Source organism: Rana temporaria, chromosome 11 (assembly GCF_905171775.1).
Source record: "Rana temporaria chromosome 11, aRanTem1.1, whole genome shotgun sequence".
In the NCBI taxonomy this organism is placed as follows: Eukaryota; Metazoa; Chordata; class Amphibia; order Anura; family Ranidae; genus Rana; species Rana temporaria.
Window position 1 is genome coordinate 125185715 of NC_053499.1, and position 26553 is coordinate 125212267.

General features: G+C 41.0%; 1 protein-coding gene across 9 annotated transcripts in view; it reads left to right on the forward strand.

Moving 5' to 3' along the window:
• Window positions 1-17160, forward strand: part of MARK2 (microtubule affinity regulating kinase 2) — a 212359-nt gene extending 195199 nt beyond the window's left edge. For 5 of the 9 annotated variants that reach the window (XM_040329070.1, XM_040329073.1, XM_040329069.1 and 2 more), the window contains 2 exons: window positions 9396-9440; window positions 15392-17160. In XM_040329070.1, the coding sequence (XP_040185004.1) occupies window positions 9396-9440; window positions 15392-15743 (397 nt within the window). In that variant the 3' untranslated portion in view covers window positions 15744-17160. Of the gene's footprint in view, window positions 1-9395; window positions 9441-9989; window positions 10066-15391 lie in introns of all 9 variants that reach the window. The other 4 variants (XM_040329076.1, XM_040329077.1, XM_040329075.1 and 1 more) reach the window with 2 other exon arrangements.
• The last annotated feature ends 9393 nt before the right edge of the window (window positions 17161-26553 follow it).

A 26553-nucleotide genomic window follows, 5' to 3' on the forward strand; every position in this document is an offset into this window, starting at 1 on the left:
GAATTGTTTAACTTTTTTTTTTTACTTATTGAGTGTTTTAACTTGGTGGTAAAATTTCCACCACCAGAGCGAAGTCTGAAGTGGATGACTAGGTGTTGCATCACACCATAAGTTTCACACTGTTGCCACCAACTACCTCCCAGAGCTCCTATAAGGTACTCAGGCACTTCCTCACACTTTTTGTACAAGCCCACGGTACCGGTGTGTGGCCAGGGGGTTGGGAACCTCTGCTGTACTGTATGATTGAGTTCAAAGGAATTTTGACTATTCCTGTAAATTCCATATCTTGGAGTACAGTACAGGACACAGAACACCTTCCCTTCTGTTCCTGTGTTACTCTGCATTGCTTACTAAAAAACTGAGGTCTCATTCGCTCTAGGGCTGGCTGGGAAAAAGATATCGGTTCTATCACCGAGGAGGTCTGTGATAGTATTCTTCAGTCCGAGTCCCTTTATCCATCACACAGACTGACACAGATCTGTTTCTGTATGCAATTGGATTGAAATCTGAGCCAGCCTGTGCTAAATGTGGTAATACAGGTACGCCAATACATATTTTGTGGCGGTGTCCAAAACTTCAAAGATATTGGGCGGAGGTGATTGGTACCCTAAATGGGCTATTGGATACTAATATTCCGGTTGAACTACTTTTATGCCCAGGGCCGATCCGCCCTATAGGCTCACTATGCAAGCCGCTTAGGGCCCCCCAAATTACTAGAGGCCCCGCCTGGTGAGAAGTAATTTTGGGCCCCTCACCCCGCTTCTCAACTCGCTGGCTGCATGGGAGAAGAGGTAAGAAGTCAGAGCTTCTCACTTTAATGTAAGATGTCATTTCCGACAGCAGAACACCCCCTCCCCCGCTTCTCAACTTTAATCTTTAATGTGACATGTCACTGTCTGCAGTGTTTATGCCTATTGGGAAACTGCGATACAGCTATTTATTTAAACTTCCTCTACTGGTAACACTAAGATGCACACTTTTTGTTGATCGTAAACAGATTGCTACCTACCCGCCGACTGTATATGAGTGGATTTTAGATCTCAATAGGATTATTCTCTTTGAAAAAACATGCATACTCCCTAAGGAATTCCACAAGTAAGTTTGATGCTATCTGGTCAAGATGGCTTCAATTCATGACCTAGGTATCATGTAAACTAATAGGTACTATATACTTTGTAATATTGGAATTTTTTTTTTTCTCTTTTCTCTTCCATACACACTCCAAGAGCAGGGGGGGTAGGGTTATATTGGTATGTTCTGGGGAAGAGGGGGGCACGAGCGAGTCCACAAGCTTTGCCAGTGTCCTGTCACCTGAACGTAGCAGCCTGCAACCCTAGATATATGAAAATTTACCCTGTGTCCTGTATTGTGCTAAAAGATACAGAAGTTACGGGTAAGTCAAAATTCCTTTGTCATAATTGTACAGTACAGGAGCACAGGCAATGTATTTATACACCATGTGTTTATAGGCTCATATCTTCAGGTGATTGGACACTGGCAATATTTTGAGGATACTCCCTCCCCCCCCCCCCGGGGCTTTTCCCCTATAAACCGACTCCACTCCGTGAGTCCTCGGTTTTTTAGTATTGTCTGTAGGTGTTGGATCTGGTCTTCATCTTGGAGATATGTGCTTTACTACTTCCTTCAATTAATTTTTTTAGATTTTCTTTTTACTCAAACCTTACTGTCTTCTCATGCTGACAGAAGTAGGATATTCGGATCAGTGCAACCTCTGTAAAACCTTTGTAGCCATACTCGGACCCCATGCTGTGCACATGGTCTGTAATGTTGCCTATGGCACTCAACTTGGCACTTTTTGCAATGCATTGCGTAACCTTTAGGGTACTGTACAGGTCAAGGGCCATGATCCAATACTAAAACTCTGTCCCTGAAGATCCCTTTTCGGGTGTTCCCACCATGATGGGTGAAGCCTGGACCGTTTTTATATACAGTTCAGCGTCATGAAAAGGTAAAACAGGATCACCCTGTACATTTGAGATTTACTGTGTAAAACCGGGATGTTTTCTAAACCTATTCACTTCAGTGTAAACTTTTCCAACCTGGAGCTCAAATTGAACCACTAGGAGCTCCCTCTCAGGTGGATGACCAGGTGCTGCATCACACCCCTGGTCACACACTTTAATGTTACTTCTGCCTAGAGCCCTTTATAAGGTACTCAGAAGCTTCCTTCCACTCTTTTGCAATGTCACAGGACGGTCTACACCAGGGTTATCGCATACTTCTAAGAGACATCCTCACTCAGTCTACTTCATAGAATACCACAGAGGAAACACTCTCACTTTTAGCTATGTTAGAGACCAGGCAAAAAGGAAATGCTCAAGACAGTGTCAAACACTCGATCTTTGGAAGCCCAGGCCTCAGAGTGCCTTTTTGTCCTTTGCACTGGCGCAGGAACCGGCCTTCACATCAGCTTCAGCATCTGATTCTAGTTCTGTTTCAGGCATGCAACTAATGCGTTTTTGACAAAAGCAGAGTTTTCTGCATCTGTCACAGTTTCTCGGACAGATTAAGGCCTTAATTCAGCCAACTTTGTCCGTAGCTCAAACTCCCCACCTCTTTTCTTTCTCCGGTTTCTCCACAGGAGTTCTACCCCGATATGCTGGTTTAGAGAACACAGATTCGGAGGGGAATGTAGAGAGAGTCTTCACAGAAGCTGCAAAAGATTTCTGTCCCCCACACTTCCATTTGTATTGGGGCCCCTTTCACACAGGGCGGATCCGCTCAGCCGGCAGATGACAGGTCGGTCTCTGCTTACTGTGCAGGGATGGACCTGTCAGAGTTCTGCTGTCCTATGGCGAGATTGGATAAAAACTGACACCGTGTCCGTTTGCATCCGATTCGCTGAATGGATGGCAAACGTACCTCCATCTGTTTTGAGCAGATCTTGTCGAATCGGATGGCAGGCGGGTGTCAGCGGACACATCTCTGCTGACATCCATCTGCCCATACAAGTCAAAAAAAATTCCTGGCAGTTGTGGCTGAAATTTTAGTTGGTCTACCTGTCTCTGGTTTGGTTTCAACAGAACCCCTCATTTCCATTTATAGTTTCAACACTGCTGATTGGCATTCTCAATTCCTTGGATATCTTTTTATATTCCTTTCCTGTTTTATTCAGTTCAACTACCTTTTCTCGCAGATCCTTTGACAATTCTTTTGCTTTCCTCATGACTCGGAATCCAGAAACATGGGTGCAGCACTGGATGAAAGATGTAGGAGTCTGTCAGGAGTCCAGAAACACATTGGCCTTTTATATACACACACACACACACTAATTACAAGCAAACATCACAGGTGAGGATAGTTACCTTTTAAAAAGGGCAAACACAGTTGATTGTTAATAAATTCCTCCAGCCAAACACTAACCATGAGTGAAAAATGTTTTTGTGTTATCATTCATATTTTCTGTAAAATGTCCAAGAAATCATAAAATCTGCCAGGGTATGTAAACTTATGAGCACAACTAAGTGATAAACTGCCAAAGGTGGAAAAATAAAAGTTTTTAGGTTAACAACAACTGAAAAATAATGTACATTTCAAAGTAATACAAAAGGGTATTTTTCAAAGCAGTGGGTTACATAGTTACATAGTTAGTCAGGTTGAAAAAAGACATAAGTCCATCCAGTTCAACCACAAAAAAACAAAATAAAAAAACACAGTAAAATCCTATACACCCAACTCCATACCCACAGTTGATCCAGAGGAAGGCAAAAAACCCCAGCGGAGCATGATCCAATTTGCTACAGCAGGGGAAAAAATTCCTTCCTGATCCCCCGAGAGGCAATCGGATTTACCCTGGATCAACTATACCTACAAATCTTAGTACTCAGTTATATTCTGTACATTTAGGAAAGTATCCAGACCTTTCTTAAAGCAATCTACTGAGCTGGCCAGAACCACCTCTGGAGGGAGTCTGTTCCACATTTTCACAGCTCTTACTGTGAAAAAACCTTTCCGTATTTGGAGGTGAAATCTCTTTTCCTCTAGACGTAAAGAGTGCCCCCTTGTCCTCAGTGATGACCGTAAAGTGAATAACTCAACACCAAGTTCACTGTATGGACCTCTTATATATTTGTACATGTTGATCATTTCCCCCCTTATTCTCCTCTTCTCAAGAGTGAATAAATTTAGTTCCTCTAATCTTTCCTCATAGCTGAGCTCCTCCATGCCTCTTATCAGTTTGGTTGCTCTTCTCTGCACTTTCTCCAGTTCTCTCCGTTCTGCAGCAATGTAAATAAATTTAAGCCTCTCAAAATGGTGAGAAAAAAAAGCAATTTACGAAGGAAGACAGACAGACCATTATAACCCTTTAAAGTGTAGGTTTTTCCTATAGAGAAGGAAAGCCAAGGTGTTGGTGAGTACAGTTTCCTACATCATCAAAACTGACAGGAGGAGGTTTGGCAGACCCAGAGCCACAACAGAATCGTAAGACAAGTTTCTGAGTCAACAGCTTTGCATGATGGGCAGCTCACAGGACATCAGCTTCAAGCACAGCTTAACACTGCTCAAAGTGATGGTGATCTATAAAGGGATATGGGAAATAATTATCTACATGAACCAACACACACACGAACACCAACATAGGTTGAACTGGATGGGCTATTGTCTTTATTCAATCTTACCAACTATGTAATCGAGTTTCAGTTTCAACTGAAGAGAAGACTTCGAGCTGCAGGTTTGACAGGTCGGGTGGCTGTAAGAAGCCATTGCTTATATGGCTAAATAAAAAAGATGCTTGCCTGGGTAATGAAGCATCGCCAGTGGATTACTGAAGACTGGAAGAAGGTCTAATAAAAATTTGAGATCATCGTGCAGATTTTTTGAACACTGTCGAGTAGGTGAAATATGGTTCCTCAGAGTCCAGGCTGTGTCAGAACTTTAGAAGAAAATTATAAAACTGTAGTCTTCAAATCATGGAATGGTCAACACAGTCTCCAAACTTAAACCCATCGAGCTGGCTTGCGATGAACTGGACAGAAGGTTGAAAGCAAAGCAACCTACAAATACAAAATATTTGTTGGAACTCCTGTAACAAGAACAACTTTCTGAACGATGGTTGATTTCCGGTGTATAAAGAATGCCACGAGTGTGTTTGGCTGTTACATCTGCAAAAGGTGGCTACTTTTGAGTCAAAAATTTAGATTGCACTGCAAGAAACAATTCTGTGAGGTTTTTTTTGTTTGTTTTTTTTTTTTTTATGTCCACTTGTTTAATTGTCCTATTCTTTATTTTAAGAGTATATGAAGACATTAAACTGCATAGATTTCAATAAAAATGGAAAAATGGGGGTGTTCTAAAACCTTTGACCAGTGTAATAAATATAAAATATATATATATATTCTCACACACATACTCTGGGTAAAATACATTTTGAACGCATTGACGTGACATTTTCACCACATGTTGGTAACAACCCATGTAATCCATACATACAAATAAACTAAAACAAATATGTTTAGAAATTTTAGGTTGTGTATAATAAAATGGAATGAAACAGGAAAGGGAGGTGCGAAAAGGAATAAAAAAGCCAAGACACCAGCTGAAAACTATTAGTAATTAAAAGCAATCCCACCCCTTGTCAGTGCAAATTAATATCAGCTGGTTCAGTGTTAACTGATGGCCTATAACAAGGTCTCATTACCAAGATGTCACGCAAGAAAAATCTCATTATGGGTAAAAGCAAAGGGTTCTCTCAAGACCTGTTGCAAAACATACTGATGGCATTAGTTACTGAAGGATTTCTAAACTTCTGAATGTTCCAGTGAGCATTGTTGGGGGCCATATTCCAGAAGTTGAAAGAAAATAATTTCACCATATAAAGGCAACAACCAGGTGCTCCACTTAAGGAGTGAAAAGAATTATTAGAAGAGTTGTCCAAGAGCCAACAACCACTTGATGAGAGCTTCAGAAACATCTGGAATTAGCAGGTACAATTGTTTGAACGAAAACAATGAGTAATGCACGCAACCGCCATGGCCTGTATGCACGCTCACCACACAAGACGCCATTGCTGAAGAAAAAGCATGTTGAAGCTTGTTTAAAGTTTGCTGCACAACATTTAGACAAGCCTGTGAAATGCTGAGAGAATATATTCTGGTAAGATGAGACCAAATTTTAACTCTTTGGATGCCATAATACACAACATTTTTTTAGGTCAAATGGCACTTCACATCACCCCAAAAACACCCCCATACCAACAGTAAAGTTTGGAGATGGGAACATCATGGTGTGGGGCTGTAAACTTCATGTCCTTGAAGGAAGGATGAATGGAAAAATGTACCAAGACATTCTTGATAAACTGCTGTGATCTACCAGGATGATGAAGATGAAACGAGGTTGGACATTTCAGCAAGACAATGATACTAAACGCAAAGCCAAGGAAGCTCTCAATTTGTGTCAAAGAGAAAATAAAGCTGTTAAAATGGCCCAGCCAATGGCAGACTTGAACCCAATGGAAAATCTCTAAAAAGAACTAAAGATCAGAGTTCATAGAAGAAGCCAACAGGACCTTCAAGATTTAAAGACTGACTGTGTGGAAGAATGGGCCAAGATCACACCTAAGCAATGTATGCGACTACAGGAGGCGTCTGGAAGCTGTAATTACCAACAAAAACTTTTGTACGAAGTATTCAATTTCAGTTAGCGTGTTCAATAAATTTTAGCTGTGTCATTCCATTGTATTACGCATAACCTGTTTTCTGAACTTATTTGTTTTGGTTTCTTTGTATGAATGGATTGCATGGGTTGTTACTGACGTGATAAAAATGTCATGTCAATAGCACCTTTAGAAATATATGTACCTAGAAAAATGGTGATGTGATCAATACTTATTTCACCAGCTGTATATTACACACACACCATGCCTTGCATTTTTATTTTAAACTGCATGGGTTGTCTTACAAGATGTTTCATGTATACTTTAACCCTGCCATCTCTGTTCTAAACAAAATTTTACTGTACCTATTGAATGTGTTGCGTTTTTTTTAAAGATTCTGCTGACAGAAAATTTGAGATGCTTCTAAACTGCAATGTTTAACCTGGCAGGCCCAGCCCTCTTGCTGCGATTACTTTATGCCAAACTGCAGCTAACTGTACTATAACAATGAGCAACAAATATGACCCAGTCTTTTTTGATCGTGCAATAACTGGAATGGAGAGGTGTAGCAGTGATGTCACCATCCTGCCTCTCTATCTCATCCAATCAGAGAACGCTTTACATTTAATCAGGAGATGCAAAGCATTTTCTGAGTGGCCCACCTTCTGTGTTGACATGGCAGGAGACAAGCCACTTCCGGTTAGATCTGAAAACAAGTGATCCTACTTGATCTCCACCAGCAGAAGCTCTGATCCCATCCTGAACTGTCAGCCGTGGCTTTAAAATTTGTGTGAATGCAAAGGGCACGTCCGACAAGAAAGCCCCATAGTAAGTCTATGGGCGACGTCACTTCCCATTCATTTCACAGCCGTTGTCGGATGTGTACTCAGCAGAGCTTCTGGGGAAGGAGCGGTGGTGGTTCCATTCTAAATGCACTGGCATTTTGATCCACCATCTCTAGGTGGTACAGGCAGATCAATCTGGTCTTTTCCACTTTACTAGATATGCAAGCGATTTGTGGTCTTTTTGGCATCGGTCAACTTTCTCATATTCCCTTGTGATGTGTACGCTTTCTAATTTAAGCCACATCTGATGTGGGATTTATGTCCTAAGGTCATTCAGGTGGCTCGTTTAACTGCAGGCAGTCTTCAGTTCTGTTTTTTATATATATATATATATATATATATATATATATATATATATATATATATATATATATAATCTTGGGCTAGGTCACGTTTTTGTTTTATCGTGTAGCCCACCCCTCAGTCAGAGCGCTTATGAGGCCCCCAAAAATGTAACTTCTCTGTTGTGTCTCTCAATGGCCGAGAATTGGAATAGGATTTTTGTACTCGCCGAAAAATCTTCTCATGGTGTTTGTTGGGGGACATTCATGATCATGTTCAGTATTGCTTGCTACAACAGTGAGGCATGCTGGTAGTAGGAGGGCTTATACTGGGCTGGCCTGCAGTTTTGCCAGTTTTTGTTTGCCAGTCCTCCTGCAAGTGGCAGTATAATTCCTGTGTCCCTCGATGGATGCCAACAGTAATATTTTGTAGTTTAACAAATCCTCCTATATAGTTTATTGCTATTTTAATATGTATGCCACATCTGCTGTTGAAATGGTAAAATACCATATTATGGCCATTGTTTTACATGCAACAGAACAAGCCTTTGGCTGAAAATTCTAATACCTTCCCAGTAGCTTGTTTGGAGAAGAACCACCAGCTAGTCACCTAAGTTTTATATGTAACAGCTGCAACCGTGACAGACTGCAATAATGAGCGGACTTCCCCAATTCTATTGCCTTTTCTCCCTGTTGGAAGTTTCCCTTCATTTCATGTTTTTTTAACAGTGTTATCCCTGGGAGAGGAAGTGAAGGGGAATCCCCAACAGAGCCGTGAACAGCAGTATAAATATATAGATTTTACAATAAAGTAAAAAAATATATACCCAGCAAACCCCTCGCATTTTTGAAAATATTTTATTATATCTTTTCATGTGACAACATTGAATACATGACACTTTGCTACAATGTCAGAATCCACTAGAGCCAATAAAGATAAACACCAACTTATGGAACCAATAATTGACGTATAAAAACCATAAAACAATAAGTGATTGAATACAAGTAGTTGCTATAAAAGAACTGGCTGGTAGCAGCCAGTTCTCTTATAGCAAATAGTTTAATTCAACCACTTGTTTTATGTTTTTCATAAGTAATGCCGTAGCCTTTCCCCCCTACACACGGCCGGGTTTCCCGGCAGGAAAACTGCCATGAGAGCTTTGGTCGGGAAACCCGGTTGTGTGTATGCTCCACCGCAGGTTTTCCCCATAGGTAAACTGCCCGCTTAAAAACCACCGGGAATCCCGGCGGGAAAAAAAAAAATGTTCTAATTTTTCCCGCCGGGAATCCCGACTGTTTTCCTGTTGGGAAAACTGCGATAAAGCATACACACGGCCGGTTTTCCCGGCCAAAAGCTGTCATGGCAGTTCTCCCGACCGGAAAAATGGTCGTGTGTACGAGGCATTTCTTATAGGTTCACTAAACTGGTTTATCTTTTTTGGCTCTGGTGGATTATGACATTTGAAGACTGTTTCTTGAACATAGGTGTTACAAATACACATGACACTCACAGGCTTATTCCAAATGCTATACAGAGATGTTTGGTTATAGAATATTTGCAGACTTGTTTTTGAGGGCTAAATATCTTGGACGGTAATTGATGCTCTGCAGAGCTCACAGTTCATACACTGAATTTATTTACCTCTCTCTTTTGAGGAACCCAAATGAACCAGAAGGGAAAGATCGAGTGGAGAGCACCAGGTGAGAGAGCCAACATCACTGCTTCAGTGTAAATTAACTCCTCCAGCTTTCTTCCACCTCATTTCTAGTGTGTTATTCTGCTTCATGTTTTGTATCTATTGACTCAGCGTTATCTTTATTTTCTTTTTTTCTTTCACGTTTTTATCTCCCTGTAAGCTGTTTACTCTTTTCACTTTCCCTCTGGGGTTTGGTTCTTCAGCTTCTTCTGCTGACTCTGGTGATCAGATCAATGCTGCTTTTTGTTTTTTTTATCCATAGCTTGTGAACAATTACTTCTGTAGAGAATCCGTCTATGCTTCAATGTTTTGTGTGTAAGACTGTTTTATATTAGAATACAGTTTGGTGTAATCCATGCAGAGCTTTCAGCAGTGATTTTACACTGTAACACATGCCTAGTGTTACAAGAAGATTAATGAATAGTAACTGACTTTTCTGGTGCTACACAGTTAAGACTTACCCAAATTATTTTAAAATCGTTGGTAATTTTATTCTAATATACATACGAAGTTTCAAAGTTTATTTATATTTACATATGTACATATCTAACAGAGTGCCGAGAGCCCGCTCTACACACCCTAGAGAGCCAGAAAGTATACCGCAAAGGGACACCTTTAGTTCTTACCAGGTATAAATAAAAAAAAATATTTTCAAGTAAGCATTGAAGCCTCATATAGGTGCATTTAAGTACACCAATATAAATATATCAATGGCCCACATATTGAATGACACTCCCTATTATCCTGGGTTAATGGCTGAATACAATCATCTGTAGGTTGCAGTATGGAAGGATAAACCATCATCTCATCTTAGAGGTCATCGGACAGTAGACGGCTGTAAAAGAAATGTGATTGATGAATATCGAGGCGTGCACAAAAAGTTTATGCTCACATTTTCAGGGATTTTAAAATAGTTTTTGCAAATCATATTGGAGTAGCATTTAATAAGTGTCAAAGCCTGCGGCCTTTCAATAGTGACTATAACAAACCTATGAAAATCTACTGGAAATGTCTATACAAACAGATGCTCAGTTTTTTTTCTATTCTTTTAGTTCCCAGTGTACAACGGACAAGTGTTGGGGCCCTTTCACACCTGTGGACCGTATGTCCGTTTTTCATCCATCCGTTTTCAGATGAAATACGGACATACATCCCATCTTTATGGGATTCCGGATGAACATACGCTGACATCCGATCTCATCAGTCCCCACTGTGGTCTGTTTCTGCAGACAGAGGAAAATCCTGTTCATCCGATCCCCCCCCATAGAGGAGAGCGGAGATCTGACAGGGCGGTCCCTGCACAGTGTGTCATCTGCCGGCTCAGTGGGGATCAACGGAGCGATCCCCAATGAGCAAGCGGGTGTTAAAGGTACGGATCCTGAGGGGATCCGTACCTGTGAAAGGGCCTATACTAACACAACCAGTATTTTTGTCTAGGAATGGTAGCAAAACTATTTTTATACACCTTGGAAAAACACACCAATATTTTCAACAGCTTTGCAATTTGCAGTGACACATTTTACTTGCCACTGCCTCCCTTTTTCATGAAAAAACTAAGCCCATTGGATTGTTTTAAATTTCCCTCCATCCATCTGGCAATCACACGTTTTATCCAGGGAATCTCTCAGGGAACGTGGAATTCTCTTCTGGCCTGCAATTATACAATTAAAGGCTGAAAGGAAGCTTTAATAGGAAAGACACCTGATTGGAAGACCTCCTTTAGGTTTTTAAAATGTATTACCACTTTTGCAGCCAAGCTACTTTATATTTGCTACATGTCCCTGTTCACATGGCATAACTTATAAAAACAAAAAGTAAAAATTGTGGCTTACCTTTTTTTAGATGCTAGTTTCTGCACCATGCAGCAAGGAAAAATAATAGGTAGTTCTCTTTGTTTGAGCTCTGCAGGCAGACGTTGCTAGGTTACCGAATAGGCACCAAGCTATAGGTCCCACACTGTTTAGGGCCCTGCAACTTCAGATCAAAATATTGATTTGATATTGAAAATGTTAAATTTAAGTTTTCTTAAAGTTTACAAAAGATAGAAAAAAATTATCAACTCAAACGAAAAAGAAAACGTTGCATTAAATATTCTGTAGAGTAATGTACCTAGTAACAACGTAAAGTACACAAACCATTGACCTCAGATTTACATTGCAGTTTGTCTCTTAAAAGTTTTTATTTGTAAAAAAAAAAAATTTGGTGCAACCTACCTATGTGTAATGTGCAGTGGTGGTGGTAATCTCATCTATCGGCCGACATGCACACTACTTAGTTCTGTGTTATCCTACTAGACTGTTCTGGAGAAACCTCCAAAAATCTGGGAAAGGGGGGCAAGGTTTTAACTGCTTAGGAGCCTCTACAGAGTTTAATCCAGCAGTGCAAGCAGATCTTCATTATCAATAGTAACTAGATTTGAACATATTAAAGGTTTAGAGGCTAAAGGTAGAAGGGGGGGAGGTTTTGGGACTTTAAATGAGATGCGTTTTTAGCAATATGCAATAAAAAAAAAATATATATATATATATATATATATATATATATATATATATATATATATATATATAATATACAAAAATGTTTCCATAATAACCAGGCTCAAAGTTACCAACCAAAAAAGCAACAAACCAAATTAGTCTCCTCAGTAGGATCACAGGAGTGCTAATCAATAGATAAGGGGCAAGTGATCACCTGACCATGCCCCTACCTATAGCTGCTCTGGCAAAAAAGAGCACTGGAAAAAACAAAAGAAATGCAAGAGTGGAACTAATCATGCCTACCAAACCAAAACGCCACCAAACCAAAAGCGGACCACATCAACCTGGGTCAACTAGTCAAAAAATGAGAACACCAGTTACTTGAGTTTTGGGGGAGAGAAATGTTGTCCTGTTCTTGTGTGATATTGGATTCAAACCGCTCAACATTTCTGGGTCTTTGTTGTATTTTTCATTTCAAGATGCAACAAATATTTTCAACTGGTGAAAGGTCTGGACTGCAGGCAGGCCAGTTAAGCACCCAGACTCCTCTACAACAAAGCCATGTTATCCAATATACCACATCGGCATGGTCCTGCTGAAATTTGCAAGCCTTCCCTGAAAAATACTTATTTTTGATTATTCAGCGTTGATTATGCCTTTCCCAATGTGCAAGCTGACCATTTCATTTGCACCCTCATTAGAGATGCAAGGCTTTTAAACTAAGTTCTGAAAACAAGGTGGAAGGTCTCTCTTCTCTTTTGTATGGAGGACATGGCACCCATGGTTGTTAAAAAATGTCAAATTTCGGTTCGTCTGACCACAGAACAGTTTTCCACTTTGCAACAGACCATTTTAAATGAGCTTTGGCCCAGAGAAGATGTTTGCATTTTTGGATCATGTTTAGATATGGCTACTTCTTTGCACGATAGAGCTTTAAATTTTATTTTGAGGGCACGGCTTACTGTGTTCAGACAGTGCTTTTTGGGTAATTATTTCTGAGCCCATCCTGATGTCTATTGCAGAATAATGCCTGTTTTTAATTTAGTGACGGCTTGGGGTACCGAAGATTATGAGCATCCAATATTGCGTTTCAGCCCTGTCCCTTGTGCACAGAGATTTCTCCAGATTCTTGGAATCTTTTGATATTAAGTACTGTAGATGATATATTTAAAGTCTTTGCAATTTTACATTGAGGAGCATATATTCTTACATATAGTTACATAGTAGGTGAGGTTGAAAAAAGACACAAGTCCATCAAATGTGTATGTCAGTATTACATGTATGATTGTATGTCCCTATATGTTGCGGTCGTTGAGGTGCTTATCTAATAGTTTTTTTTACACTATCCAACCCCCCCCCCCCCCTTGTAACCACCGCCTGTGGAAGGGAATTCCACATCCTTGCCGCTCTTGCAGTAAAGAACCCTCTACGTAGTTTAAGGTTAAACCTCTTTTCTTCTAATTTTGAGTGGTCACATGTCTTATTAAACTCCCTTCCGCAAAAAAGTTTTATCCCTATTGTGGAGTCACCAGTATGGCATTTGTAAATTTGAAATTCAGTGCTCACAAACTTTCTTCATAACTAATGTCCTCCAGACCCTTTATAAGCTTTGTTGCCCCCTTATGTACTCCATTTCCAGTACATCTTTCTTGAGGACTGGTACCCAGAACTGGACAGCATACTCCAGGTACAGCCGGACCAGAGTCTTGTAGAGTGGGAGAACTATTGCTTTTTCCCTGGACTAAATCCCTTTGTTAATGCATGGCAATATTCTGTTTGCTTTGTTAGCAGCAGCTTGGCATTGCATGCCATTGCTGAGCCTATCATCTGCTAGGACCCCCAGGTCCTTTTCCATTCTAGATTCCCCCAGAGGTTGTCCCCCTGGTGTATAAATTGCATTCATATTTTTGCCACCCAAATGCATTATTTTACATTAAACCTCATTTGCCATGTAGCTGCCCACCCCATTAATTTGGTCAGATCTTTTGGCAAGGTTTCCACATCCTGCGGATAAGTCATTGCCCTGCTTAACTTAGTAGGGATATACAAGGCAATACTGACATATAGTCACACACATAGGTTGGACTTGTGTCTTTTTTTCAACCTCACCTACTATGTAACCACAGCTTTCCGTTCTATGTATGGATACATGCGGATAGCAATGGCCAATGTGAGGCCGCCATTAGTTTAGGTGGACTGAGCGGACACTCCTGATTTACATGACCTGGTTGTTCCAGGAGCAAATATCTCTAGATTCTGGCCACAGGAGTGAAGCGGCTGCATGTAACTGGCCGTGTAAAAGGCTAATGCCCCGTACACACGATCGGAAATTCTGCCAGCAAAAGTCCGATATGAGTTTTTGAACTGAAATTCCGACCATGTGTATGCTCCATTGGACTTCTGCTGGCGGAATTTCTGCCAGCAAACGATTGAGAGCTAGTTCTCAAACGGAAAAAAAATTCCGATCGTCTGTAGCAATTCCAACGCATGCTCGGAAACGGTTCTAAGCATGCTCAGAAGCATTGAACTTAATTTTCTGGGCTCGTCGTAGTGTTGTACGTTACCGCGTTCTTGACGGACAAGCTTGAGCGAAATTCCGTTGGAAAAAACATACAAGGTTTTTCCGACGGAAAATCCGATCGTATGTACCGGGCATTAGAATGTTCTTGTCTACTTTGAGGTGAAGCAACTACCTGCATACTTTTTTAATTGCTCAATCTCTCAGTACAGCGACACTAATCAGTCTTTTAACAGGTCCTTGCACTGACCTATGAGGAAGCAACCGCTCACAAAATGGGGTAATACAACGCGTAGGATGTGATTTTAGTTGACCTTGGCAATCACTGCTGTTTACAGAATATAGAATTTATTTTTAGGATTTTTTTTATATATATATATATATATATATATATATATATATATATATATATAAAATATTGCTTTCCTGTAAAGTATAAACTAACAATGTTCTAGTGTTTCCCTGTATGATATCTTTAATAATATTGTTGGCACGGAAAGAGTAGCATATTGAAAGTGCAGCTTTTAATGCACAATTTATTGCTTTTTCTTGCTGCTATATAGTAAGGCAAGTTACAATATAAAAAATGCATAGTATACTTTTCTAGGTATATTCAGGGTAAACGTGTGGAGTCTTCCCATTAAATGCTGGCCTCACTGCTTCTTTTTGCGACTATACAGCCAAGTCTACTTGCATATTGGCTTTTTACTAAGGGTGCTGCTTCCAACGGCATTTTGCCTTTCCTGTTTTAGTTTGTATTCTATGTTTGGAAGGATCACTTCCATGCCCAGGTATTTTGGTAATGCAAGTTTAAAAAAACACTATCTCTGTACCTGAAGATAATTTTGTTTGTGTTTTTTTTTTTTTTTTTTATGTGATGGTAATAGTGATGTAAACACTTATTTGATTTGCAGCACATACATCATTGTTGTAACAAAACATTGTTGTCCATTTCCTCAGGCCTAACCTGACAGTGGCAGAAAAAGACAAAGAAGACCTGAGGGACTCCAAACCACGCTCATTACGCTTCACGTGGAGTATGAAAACCACCAGCTCAATGGAACCCAATGAAATGATGAGCGAAATACGCAAAGTGCTGGATGCCAACAGCTGCCAACATGAACTGCAAGAGAAGTACATGCTGCTTTGTATCCATGGTTCACCTGGGCATGACAACTATGTACAGTGGGAAATGGAGGTGTGCAAGCTTCCACGCCTCTCTCTAAATGGTGTGCGCTTCAAAAGAATCTCTGGCACCTCCATGGCATTTAAGAACATTGCCTCCAAAATTGCCAATGAACTTAAACTTTAACCAGGCTCCAGCTCTCAGACTGAAACTGCAAAATGAGACACCTACAGCCCCCTGCCATATCTGGTCAGCACTCTTAGCCAAGTGGATGCAGGAAGTTCCATTTGTTTCTCCTTGCTGGCCTGTGCTGGAAGGACAAACCAGGCTTTGTGGCTGGGGGTTGGCAGGGTGCCCTGGGAATGACTACTGCTCCTTTTCATTGTAGGTTTTGAGGGTATTTTATTTGAAATAGGTTTATAATTTTTTTTTATTTTAAAGATTGGGGATTGGGCTCAGATTATCTAATAGACTGATAAGAGGAAGGGTTGTAGAATGAGATTGTAGAGTGGTTTCCCTTCCTATTAATGTGTGTCAGCTCTATGATGCAGTTTTTCTGGTACAGTTTATAAAGCAGAAAAAGAGCTTGGAAGAGGTATCCACCCCCCCCCCCCCCCTTTTTGTCTACAGATGAGTTCACATTGTACAGAAGGATTATAAAAATGTACAATGTCTTTGTACAGAAGAGATTTAAAAATCGTCATGACACTGAACTAATAGCTCAGGGTGCCCTTAATACACAGGTACAGGTAAAGACATGCCCAGCATGGAGAATTATTGTGCCGGTAACTAGATTTGTACGGTGGAAACCTGGTGGGCTGCCAGTGCTTTTATTAATATACATGCTGTTTTTTTTCCATTTATTTATTTTCTTTGAAAGTTGGCAATAATCAGTTGCAACAATCAATTTGGTGACAGTTACATCATCAATGGTACAAAGATGCAAACTGTTTAATTCTCCAAGCACACCTTTATTCCCTTTATTTTCATTGGACTAGTCCAAAACCGCTTCCATGTTTCCCCATACATATAGTAAACTATTAATGTAACTTGCACACATTCCTCATAAGGAGGAGCATCCAGGAGCCCGCTATGATTTCCATCTACAAGTTCTGTGTTCACACTTTTTTTCTCCTTTTTAAAAAGCATGAATACACACCACCATGACTATGTCACTGTATACAGAATGCACCCCTTTATTCTAGACACTTCTATGAAGATCAGAAATAGTAGACATTGTTTGCCACACTCTCCATGTATATATCGAAATGTTTTGCAGGTTTAAATCCGGGAAATTATCAATTAAATTATAGGATTATTGTCAGTGAAAGAGTGGAGGCAACTTTGTTGAGGAAATGTTTGTGGAATGTACAGTGAATACAGCATATCAGACTTTATGTACCCCTCAGTTGCGGTTGTGGGCTGTATCTGCTGTAAATATCAATCCAAAAAAATGTGTATGACTCCCACTTGCAGTTGAGGGGTGAAGCAAGTTTCCATGGCCCGACAGATGATCGCTTGCAAGCGTTATTGTTTATTTGATTTTATTATTTTCCTTTGTGTGAATGATTTCATTGCTGTTTGGAAAAAAAAAGAAACTAATTGCGGTTGACACTGACTGTTTTATTTTTCTAAAGAAAAGTTTTTTTTCTGTATGTCATGGGTACATTCAATATATCCTAGAATACTCAGGAACAATAATTACAAAAAAAAAATAAAAAAAAATATTAGATAGATTTAAGCAAACCAACATCTTAATAAGATCATGACAATCTTCAGGATTTAGATATCTGCCAATTTTGGAAGTTCATGCCAACTGACTCAAACCTTCTCATGCTCTTCTATGCTGCTGTGCATGAGCTCCTTCCCTATGCTGTGCCTTCTTATCTTTCTCTAAAGCCAGTCACAAGGGGTGACACACATGGTAGAAGCATGTTTTTATTTTCTTTAGTGCACTTGAACTTCCATCAGTTGGTTCTTGTGTTTATCATAGACAGCTAGTAACCACCTAATCTGTGGCAATAACCTAATCTTCCCCTTTGGCAGAGTTATGGATATTGTAACACAACACAAACCAACACACAATCATGCAGGATGAGCTTCAGGTTGCACTTCCACATCTGCATTGTGGTAACCTGCAGGTATACGTGCCTTGGCATAAAACACAGAATTTAAAATGAATGCAATTAAATGCGCGCACACAGAGATCACTGGGTTTCTTAGGCTACGTTCACAACGGTGATTAAGGTCTGTGCAAATTGCAGCATTCCTCTGATTCCTGCTGCGACCACTGCCCCCGTTCCCTATGACAAGTCGCCTGTATTTGCGGCTGTCTGCACAGCAACCAATTACTTGCGATTAGCACGTCTAGATGCACTTTGTGTGCGCCCAGCAGCACTCGATGCAGGTAATTGCTGGCTGGGCAGAGAGCCGCAAATGGCTACGGCCCTGTCATTATAGTGGACGAGACTGGCTGCTGCACCTAGCCACTGCGAGCATCTGAGGATTCCTGCTGCTACAATTCCAGCCATAACATAATCGCCAGAGTGAAAGTAGCCATAAGACTCTTGGGCGCAGCGACAAAACATTATTTATTTTTTCTTGTTTATTGTGTCAAGAACTTTAATGACCTTTAATCAGATGTTCAGTCCTTTCGTTCAGACTGTGAAAGAGCAACATCTGTGGCATTAAAAGATAAGTTATAGAGCCAGTCCATCCGAAAATTATATTTTATTTATGGGTGGAACCTGTTGGTCAGTGTAAGCTCCTGATTTGTCTTGGATGCAACACCAAGATCTATCTGCCATGGTTCTTATTGAAGTTTGAATCTTAGGGGTTCGCATCCACTTTTTTGTGTCCCAGAAATTCCAGCAATTCCAGCTGCCTTCTTTATCATATAAAATAAATAGATTCATCTGTGGGAACTCCTTGAAATGGTCATGACAGGTATGCAGACCAAGGAACTCAAGAAAATATCTAATTTGGAAGGTCCCTGAGAGATGTATTAAAAAATGTTTGGTGGTTTAATTTTCCAGAATCAACCAAACAATATCAGTTTTGGATTAGCTCTCAAATAAATTGTCATTTATGCAATAATTACCAACTTTTATTTTGAAACAGTTTGGCCATATATAAAATGTGTGTACCCACACTGTGCTTAAAGTGGTTGTAAAGGCAGAAGATTTGTTTTTATTTTAATGCATTCTATTTTTTAAGATATAAAGTCTTCTGTGTGCAGCAGCCCACCTCAGCCCCCCTAATACTTACCTGAGCCCCATCTCGATCTAGCGATGTTGCACAAGAGACTCGGCTGTCTGGGACTCTCTCTCCCTCATTGGCTGAGACAGTAGTGAAGCGCCATTGGCTCCCACTGCTGTCAATGAGGAAAGCAAGGGGGTGGGGCCAGGCTGTGGCTCTGTGTCTGAATGGACAGGGAGCTGTGGCTTGCTTCAGGTGCCCCTATAGCAAGCTGTTTGCTGTGGAGGGCACTCAACAGGAGGGAGAGGCAAGGAGCACCGAAAAGGGATCCAAGAAGAGTAGGATCTGGGCTGCTCTGTGCATAACTGCTCCACAGAGCAGGTAAGTATAACTCTTTTTTTGTGTGTTTAAAAATAAAAACATGTATCACTTTAACGGAAGAAAACTACATTTCCAAATACAGCCCCATTCACACCTCAGTGTTTTATAGCCTAAAGCTCCGAAACTGGAGGAGAAAAAAAATCTGTTAATCTGTGGATTTGGTTCACATCTCTTAAAGGTCGTTCGAAGCCAAACGCCTGAAGCTCAAAAAAAGTTCTGGAGCTTTTTTTGTAGCTCAAATCTGGCAGATTGTTGCAGGTTTTTTGTAACCTAGAAATGCATGGAAACGCTTGATTCAAACGTTTTTGAGTGTTTTGAGAGTTTTTCTGCTCAAATGCAATATTAAATTAAAATAAGTAATAAATAATTAAAAAAAAAAACACCAACAATAACATTTAAACCCTGAACCACTTACAAAAAAAGTTAAATAAAAGTGGATGAAACCGCTGATAAACACAGCAACAAATGATATTGGCTAATTAGATAATGTCAAAGCTCAAACACTTCAAACCATACGAAAACGCGCCTACAAATGCTCAAAAAATTACCCACTTTCTAGCCTGGGCAATTCAACCAAGCATACAATTTAAAAAATGCATATGCATTTAGTGGAAATTGTATGGCACATCAACTAGATTAACATGCAAACCTCCACCTTTTTGGTAAAATCCATCACGTCTAAATTCTGAGCCTCCGTCTTGGTGAAGCAGCCCATTAAAGGGTGCTACCAAACTAGATTTTTACAGGTAAAAGGAAGATTTGCATAAAACTTCTGCTTATATTGCTTTATCTGCTGATGAGTTTTGCAGGTAAAGTCTTTTTATAATTTTTTTTCATCCATCTGCTAAGGCTGAATTGCCCAGGTTTGTATAAGGTTCAACGTAACAAACACACGCAACAGCTATATTTTTGTATATATATGACTGTGGTTGGTATTTTAAGTCCACTTCTCACATGCCCCTCTTTAATAGCCTGTCTGACTGTCAGGCTATTAAAGGGGCGCATGTGATGAGTGGGCTTAAAATACCGGCAACCACTGTCCCTTATAATAATATTATGAATATTACCACAGTCTGAGTCAGCTACCCATATTATCAATATTACTACAGTTGGCTGCCCCAGACCCTGGGTAGTTGACTGTGGTAATATTCATAATAAGGGACAGTGGTTGCCGGTGACTTGTCCTGAATGTTCCCCTATGGGGGAAGTTCCTCCACTGACTGCGCAGGCACAAGCTTCCCGACGGAAATCCCCGAACCTCGCCCGGCATCCAGGCTCATTCTTTAACATCCCCGTGGATTGGAGGATGTTAAAAAAAGAGCCAGGAGGCCGAGCGAGCGAAGCGAGCCGTCCGAGCGCAGCGAGGACGTGAGGCCGACTGGCCACTTACCTCACAATCCACGTCGCCCTGGATGCCGGCCGCCGTTCAGGGATTTCCGTCAGCAAGTTTGCACCTGCGCAGTGTTTGAAGGAACTTTCCCGATGGCTGGAACCATCTCAGCGCATCAGTTCGCGCATGCGCTGGAACTTCCATGATACATGGAACCAGCACGTCAGATCACCGGTATTTTAAGTCCACTCCTCGGCTCACATGCCCCCCTTTATGATGCTGGTGTGCACACTCACAGTGTGCACCTACTGCTGTGCATGTTTAGTTTCCCGGCCGAGAAACGTGGTAGTACCGCCCACGCATTAATGACATCGAGCGGCGATGCGCCGCATCACGCTCTCTGATGACTGACGTCAGTTCCGATATCCGCCATTTGCGTTCCACGCTGGTTCCGTAGATCTGGCAGGGAGATCAGAAAATTGCACTAATCCAGCGTGGAGATCGCGCTGGGGGGGGGTGAATCGCGATCTTGTAACGATTAATCATGCAGCTCTAGTGGAAGGCAGGGGGACTGTATCTGTGTTGGCAGGAGGAATGATGGTGCACTACCAGGGGAGGACAAGGTTCTCCATGCAAGGCTGATAAATAAGCAGTGGGCTATAGTTTTAAGACCACCAATTTAGTAAATAGTCAAGGTTCATGATGAAAACATTTTGCAGACCCTAGCTAGCAACTGGTACAACTTCCTCCATTACCTCTGGCATATTTTTTTTTAACCGTCTGTATACTAATCTAGTTCAATATCTCTGTTTTTGAAATGGCTTGCTTGCCTGTGTCATACCACAGTATTTCAATAGAATTTAGGCCAGAATTCTGACTGTAAATGTATTACTATGGCCTGAATGAAGATCACATTTTAGGATACAGTATGTGTGCCTATGTAAAATATACAAATGCAGCATGCGCTGTTTTCACTGTTATTTGTACCAGACTGAGCGCATTGGTCAACACGGACAAGCCAAAAGCCTTGTTTTGTATTATCACAGTTTACACCAATGTGCTGCAATAAAAATTAAAAGAATGAAGATAGGCACCATTATATCGCAGTGAGTTGGAAAAGTAAGTAATGAGTTTATACATAAAATGCACTAAATGTAGACAACACACCAAAACACACACAAACATGGCCAACTTACCCTTAATGTTGGAAAAAGATCTATACATACATGCTTATAAAGAAAAGCGGAAACATGGAACATGATTTCAGAACTTCTATTTGATCCAAAGAAAGGAAAAATTGTTGTTTTTTATTTATTTATATATATATATATATATATATATATATATATATATATATATATATATATAATTTATTTTAAAAGATGGATGATTTGCCCAAAGATAACCCTATGGTGCTCATGCAATAGGGCTGATCCGAAACAACCTGATGTATGTTTCGTATTTACACAAGCCCTACCTCATGCTGAAAATGTGTATGACAGTAACAAACTGTATGTGCATATCTGACGGCTTTATACACAATGGGGGTTATTTATGAAGGGCAAATCCACTTTGCACTTGCTGTAGAACTGAGGGGGAAAAAAATCAATCAATTTTACATGCGATCGCTCAACTTGGGTACATTCAGCCTGCCCATACATAATTTGAATCTTGGCCGGTTCTTTCTTCACAATAGACAAACGCAATGTGCTTAAGCGGATGACACACAAACGGTGAACCCATATAGCCAGATTCACGTACGGCGGCTTAAAGTTATGCGGGCGTAGCGTATGTAATTTACGTTACACCGCCGCAAGTTAGAGAGGCAAGTGCTGTATTCACAAAGCACTTGCGTCCTAAGTTACGGCGGCGTAGCGTAAATGTGCCGGCGTAAGCGCACCTAATTCAAATTGTGAAGAGGTGGGCGTGTTTTATGTAAATAAAGCATGACCCCACGTAAATGACGTTTTGAACGAAGGCGCATGCGCCGTCCGTGGACGCATGCTCCAAATTATGCCGCAAAGACTCATTGGTTTCGACGTGAACGTAAATTACGCCCAGCCCCATTCACGGACGACCTACGCAAACGTCGAAAAAATTGAAAAATTTGACGCGGTTCCGACGTCCATACTTAACATTGGCTGCGCCATCTTTTTGGTGGCTTATCTTTAAGCCTGAAAACGCCTTACGTAAACGGCGTATCTTTACTGCGACGGCCGTTCCTGAATAGGCGTATCTCGCTGATTTACATATTCTAGGCGTAAATCAGCATACACGCCCCTAGCGGCCAGCGTAAATAGACAGCTAAGATACGACGGTGTAGGAAGACTTACGCCGCTCGTATCTTGGCAACATTTAAGCGTATCTCAGTTTGAGAATACGCTTAAATATACGACGGCGCAGATTCGGAGTTAAGACGGCGTATCTACTGATATGCCGTTGTATCTCTACCTGAATCTGGCTAATGGGCTTCAACGAAAGCTAATTGGAGTCCAAATAATTAAATGAGTTTGGAGGTGTGGTTCACAGCTACCTTCACTGATAAAAAGACAACATTATAAGTTTGCTGTTCATAAGAAGCATCAGCAAATTTGAACCTCAAAAGCAGCTCTTTGAAGACATACATTCAAGAGTAGTTGATCTGCATAAGGCTGGAAAGGGATACAAAAGGCAATCTACGAGTGCTTAGGCATCTATCAGTGGACAGTTCGTCCATTCACACTTGTGTGACTTCAAAATAATGCGATTTCCATTCAAATGTTATGGTACAACTTTGATGTGTTTTTCATCTAACTTTGGATGAGTGCGACTTTAGCTTTGAACAATGTGATTTTGCACTACAAAGTTGCACAAAAGTCATGTGCATGTTATGCAGGTGTGACTTTCAAGCGACTTTTGAGGGTTTACGTTTGAGGCTATGGCCCTCCAGTTGCATGAAAGTCGGACCAAAGTTATGGATGAACTACTTTAAAGTCGCTCGTATAGGGATGGTACTCATTGGGAAACATGGGTGTGACTTTAGGATCCAAATTTGCACAAGTGTGAATGGGGCCTTAGGCTGGGTTCACACTGATATTATATGACAGTCATACTACTTTGCTCTGCGACATCGGTCCTACATTCATCCAACTTGAATGAACAGGATACTACTTTGATTCGACTTTGTGATAGTCTGACTTTTCCTTTTGACCAATCAAAACAATCCCTGTGTGACATAAGTTCCTTTTACGGCTGCTGTAATCACGATGTTGGATATCACATGTCGGATGGTTGCATGGGTCTTCAAACTACGGCCCTCCAGTTGTTCAGGAACTACAATTCCCATCATGCCTAGTCATGTCTGTGAATGTCGGTTTGTTACAATGCCTCATGGGATGTGTATGAGGCAAACATCTCTGGTCATGAGTCTACCACACGTAAGTCTTTAAATGGGCAGGGTGGCCATGACAGAACACTACAGAGGAAGCCGCTACTCTTCAAAAATTGCTGCGTGCCTAAAGGTTGCCAAAGAGTACCTTGGCTAACCACTATGCTACTGGTAAAATGTTTTGTGAACTGATGAAACAAGTTTAATGTTTGTGAGGAACACTCGGCACTATGTATGGTGCAAACAGGGCACAGCTTACCAACATCCAAATGGTGAAGGAAACATCATGATTTGGGCTTACTTTCCTGCCAAGCTTACAAAAAGATCCTACAGGATAATGTTAGGATGGCTTTCCACTAGCTGCAGCTTAATAGAAGTTGGTTACTGCAGCAGGACAATGAGCCTAAAGCCTCGTACACATGATCCAATTGATCCAACATGATCCAATTGATCCAACCGAGCGTCCGATTTTTATCTTCAGGCGTGTGCCTAGATCTCGTCTTGCATACTTATAGTCCACAATTGTCAGCCAACAAACACGAACGTAGTGACATACTACAAGGAATTTCAGCTCTTGAGCGCCACCCTTTGGGCCCCTTCTGCTAATTTTGTGTTTGGTGAGCATTGATTCTGAGCAGTACTTTCAACGTTTGTGTGATGGACTTGTGTACTGATCATCGGAACACCTGCCGAAAATTTACTAGCCTGTCATCCAACATTTGTTGGCAGAAAGTTGGAAAACAATTCTCAAAAGTAGTGTACTAACGGTCAGATCTTAGGACAACAGTCTGTCAACAGACAATCCCCTTCCAACACATGGATCGTGTGTACAAGGCTTTTGCATTGAAGTCAATCTACCACAGACTGGCTTCAGGAAAAGAAAATGCTCCTAACCCCAAGGAGATGCTGTGGAATTACCCAAAGAAAGCCATGCACACTAGACGTCCTACAAATGTGTCTGAGCTAAAAGAAGTTTTGTAAAGAGGAATGGTCAAAAATTCCTTCGGAACGTCCTGCAGGTCTAATCCAGAGCAAAAGTGCTTGCTTGAAATCATTGCTGCCAACGAAGGTTTGGCCAGCTATTAACAGCAAGGGTTCACTTACTTTTCCTTTGAATGTTTCATGGGTAGGTTTGGTAAAGGCACAAGAAATCTGAATTGTTTGTGTGTTAGCTGCTATTAAGCACATTGTGCTTCCCTCTTTTTTCTTAACCCCTTCCCGCCTGGGGTGTAGTAAAATGTGAGCAGGGTGGGAGCACTGTTCTGGGAGGACGTTGTATGACGTCCTCTCAAAACATGCCTCTCGCGGGACTGCGCAGTGGCACAATCTGTCACCGGCTGTGTACACCAGTACCATGTGATCGATGTGCCCAATTAAAGCAGATCACATGACAGTTGTAAACAATGGATGGCTTCCTTTCATGCCATCCATTGTATACTATTGTGTTGCTAGCTGTTATTGGTCACCGTGATGACATGTTACAGACAGGGCCAATCACAGCCCATCTGTATCATGTGATTAGCTTTGGCTAATTGCAACAAAAGCCACTGAATGAACCCGTTTCAGTAAAATTGGTTGCTTATACCGGTGAAATTCACTGGTATAAGCAATCATAATGTGTAAAAAAAAAAATCATGATCACTTCCCCATAGTACAGTGTTTCTATGGTAACACAAATGCTCTGGTCACAAAAAAAAATGAAAAATAATTTTTTTTTAAATGTTCTACATACTTAGCTAGATTCACGTAGTTTGCCGCAACTTTAAGGCAGCGTATCGTATTTATGCTACGCCGCCTTAAGTTAGAGAGGCAAGTACTGTATTCTCAAAGTACTTGCCTCCTAACTTACGGCGGCGTAGCGTAAATGCAGTGGGCGCAAGCGCGCCTAATTCAAAATAGGCTGAGGGGGCGTGTTTTAGGTTAATTATGTATGACCTGACGTGATTGACGTTTTTTTGGAACGGCGCATGCGCCTTCCGCCAACATTTCCCAGTCTGCATTGCGGCTAAGTACGCCGCATGCTCCTATTGATTTCGACGTGTACGTAAATTACGTAAATCCCTATTCACGGACGACTTATGCAGACGACATAAAATTTTCGAAGCGGGAACGGCGGCCATACTTTAACATTGGCTACGCCACCTAGGGGGATGCCTATCTTTAGGCGGCCTATCTCTTACGGAAACGGCGTATCTGTACTGCGTCGGCCGGGCGTACATTCGTGAATAGGCGTATCTAGTGATTTACATATTCTACGCTGACCGAAATGGAAGCGCCACCTAGCGGTCAGCCTAAAAATTACACTTTAGGATACGAGGGTGTAAGACACTTACGCCGCTCGTATCTGAGCCTAATTTAAGCGTATCTGGTTACCAGAATACGCTTAAATTAGCGCCAACGCAAATTCTGACTTAGGCTGGCGTATCTACTGATACGCCAGCCTAAGTCTCTCTGAATCTAGCTACTAGTAACCAGTCATTGTACCTGATTATCTCCACACCCATTATATGATAACTGTACACTGCACTGGTGGACTGTATGTTACAAAAAAAAAATTGTAACAATAAGTTTTCTTGATTTTCAAAAAAAAGTATGACAAAAAATTACAACTTCAAAAAACTCACCATGCCTCTTACTAAATACCTTGGATTGTTTACTTTCCAAACAGGGGTCATTTGGGGGATATTTGTACTGTCCTGGAGTTTTTGGGTCTCAGGAAA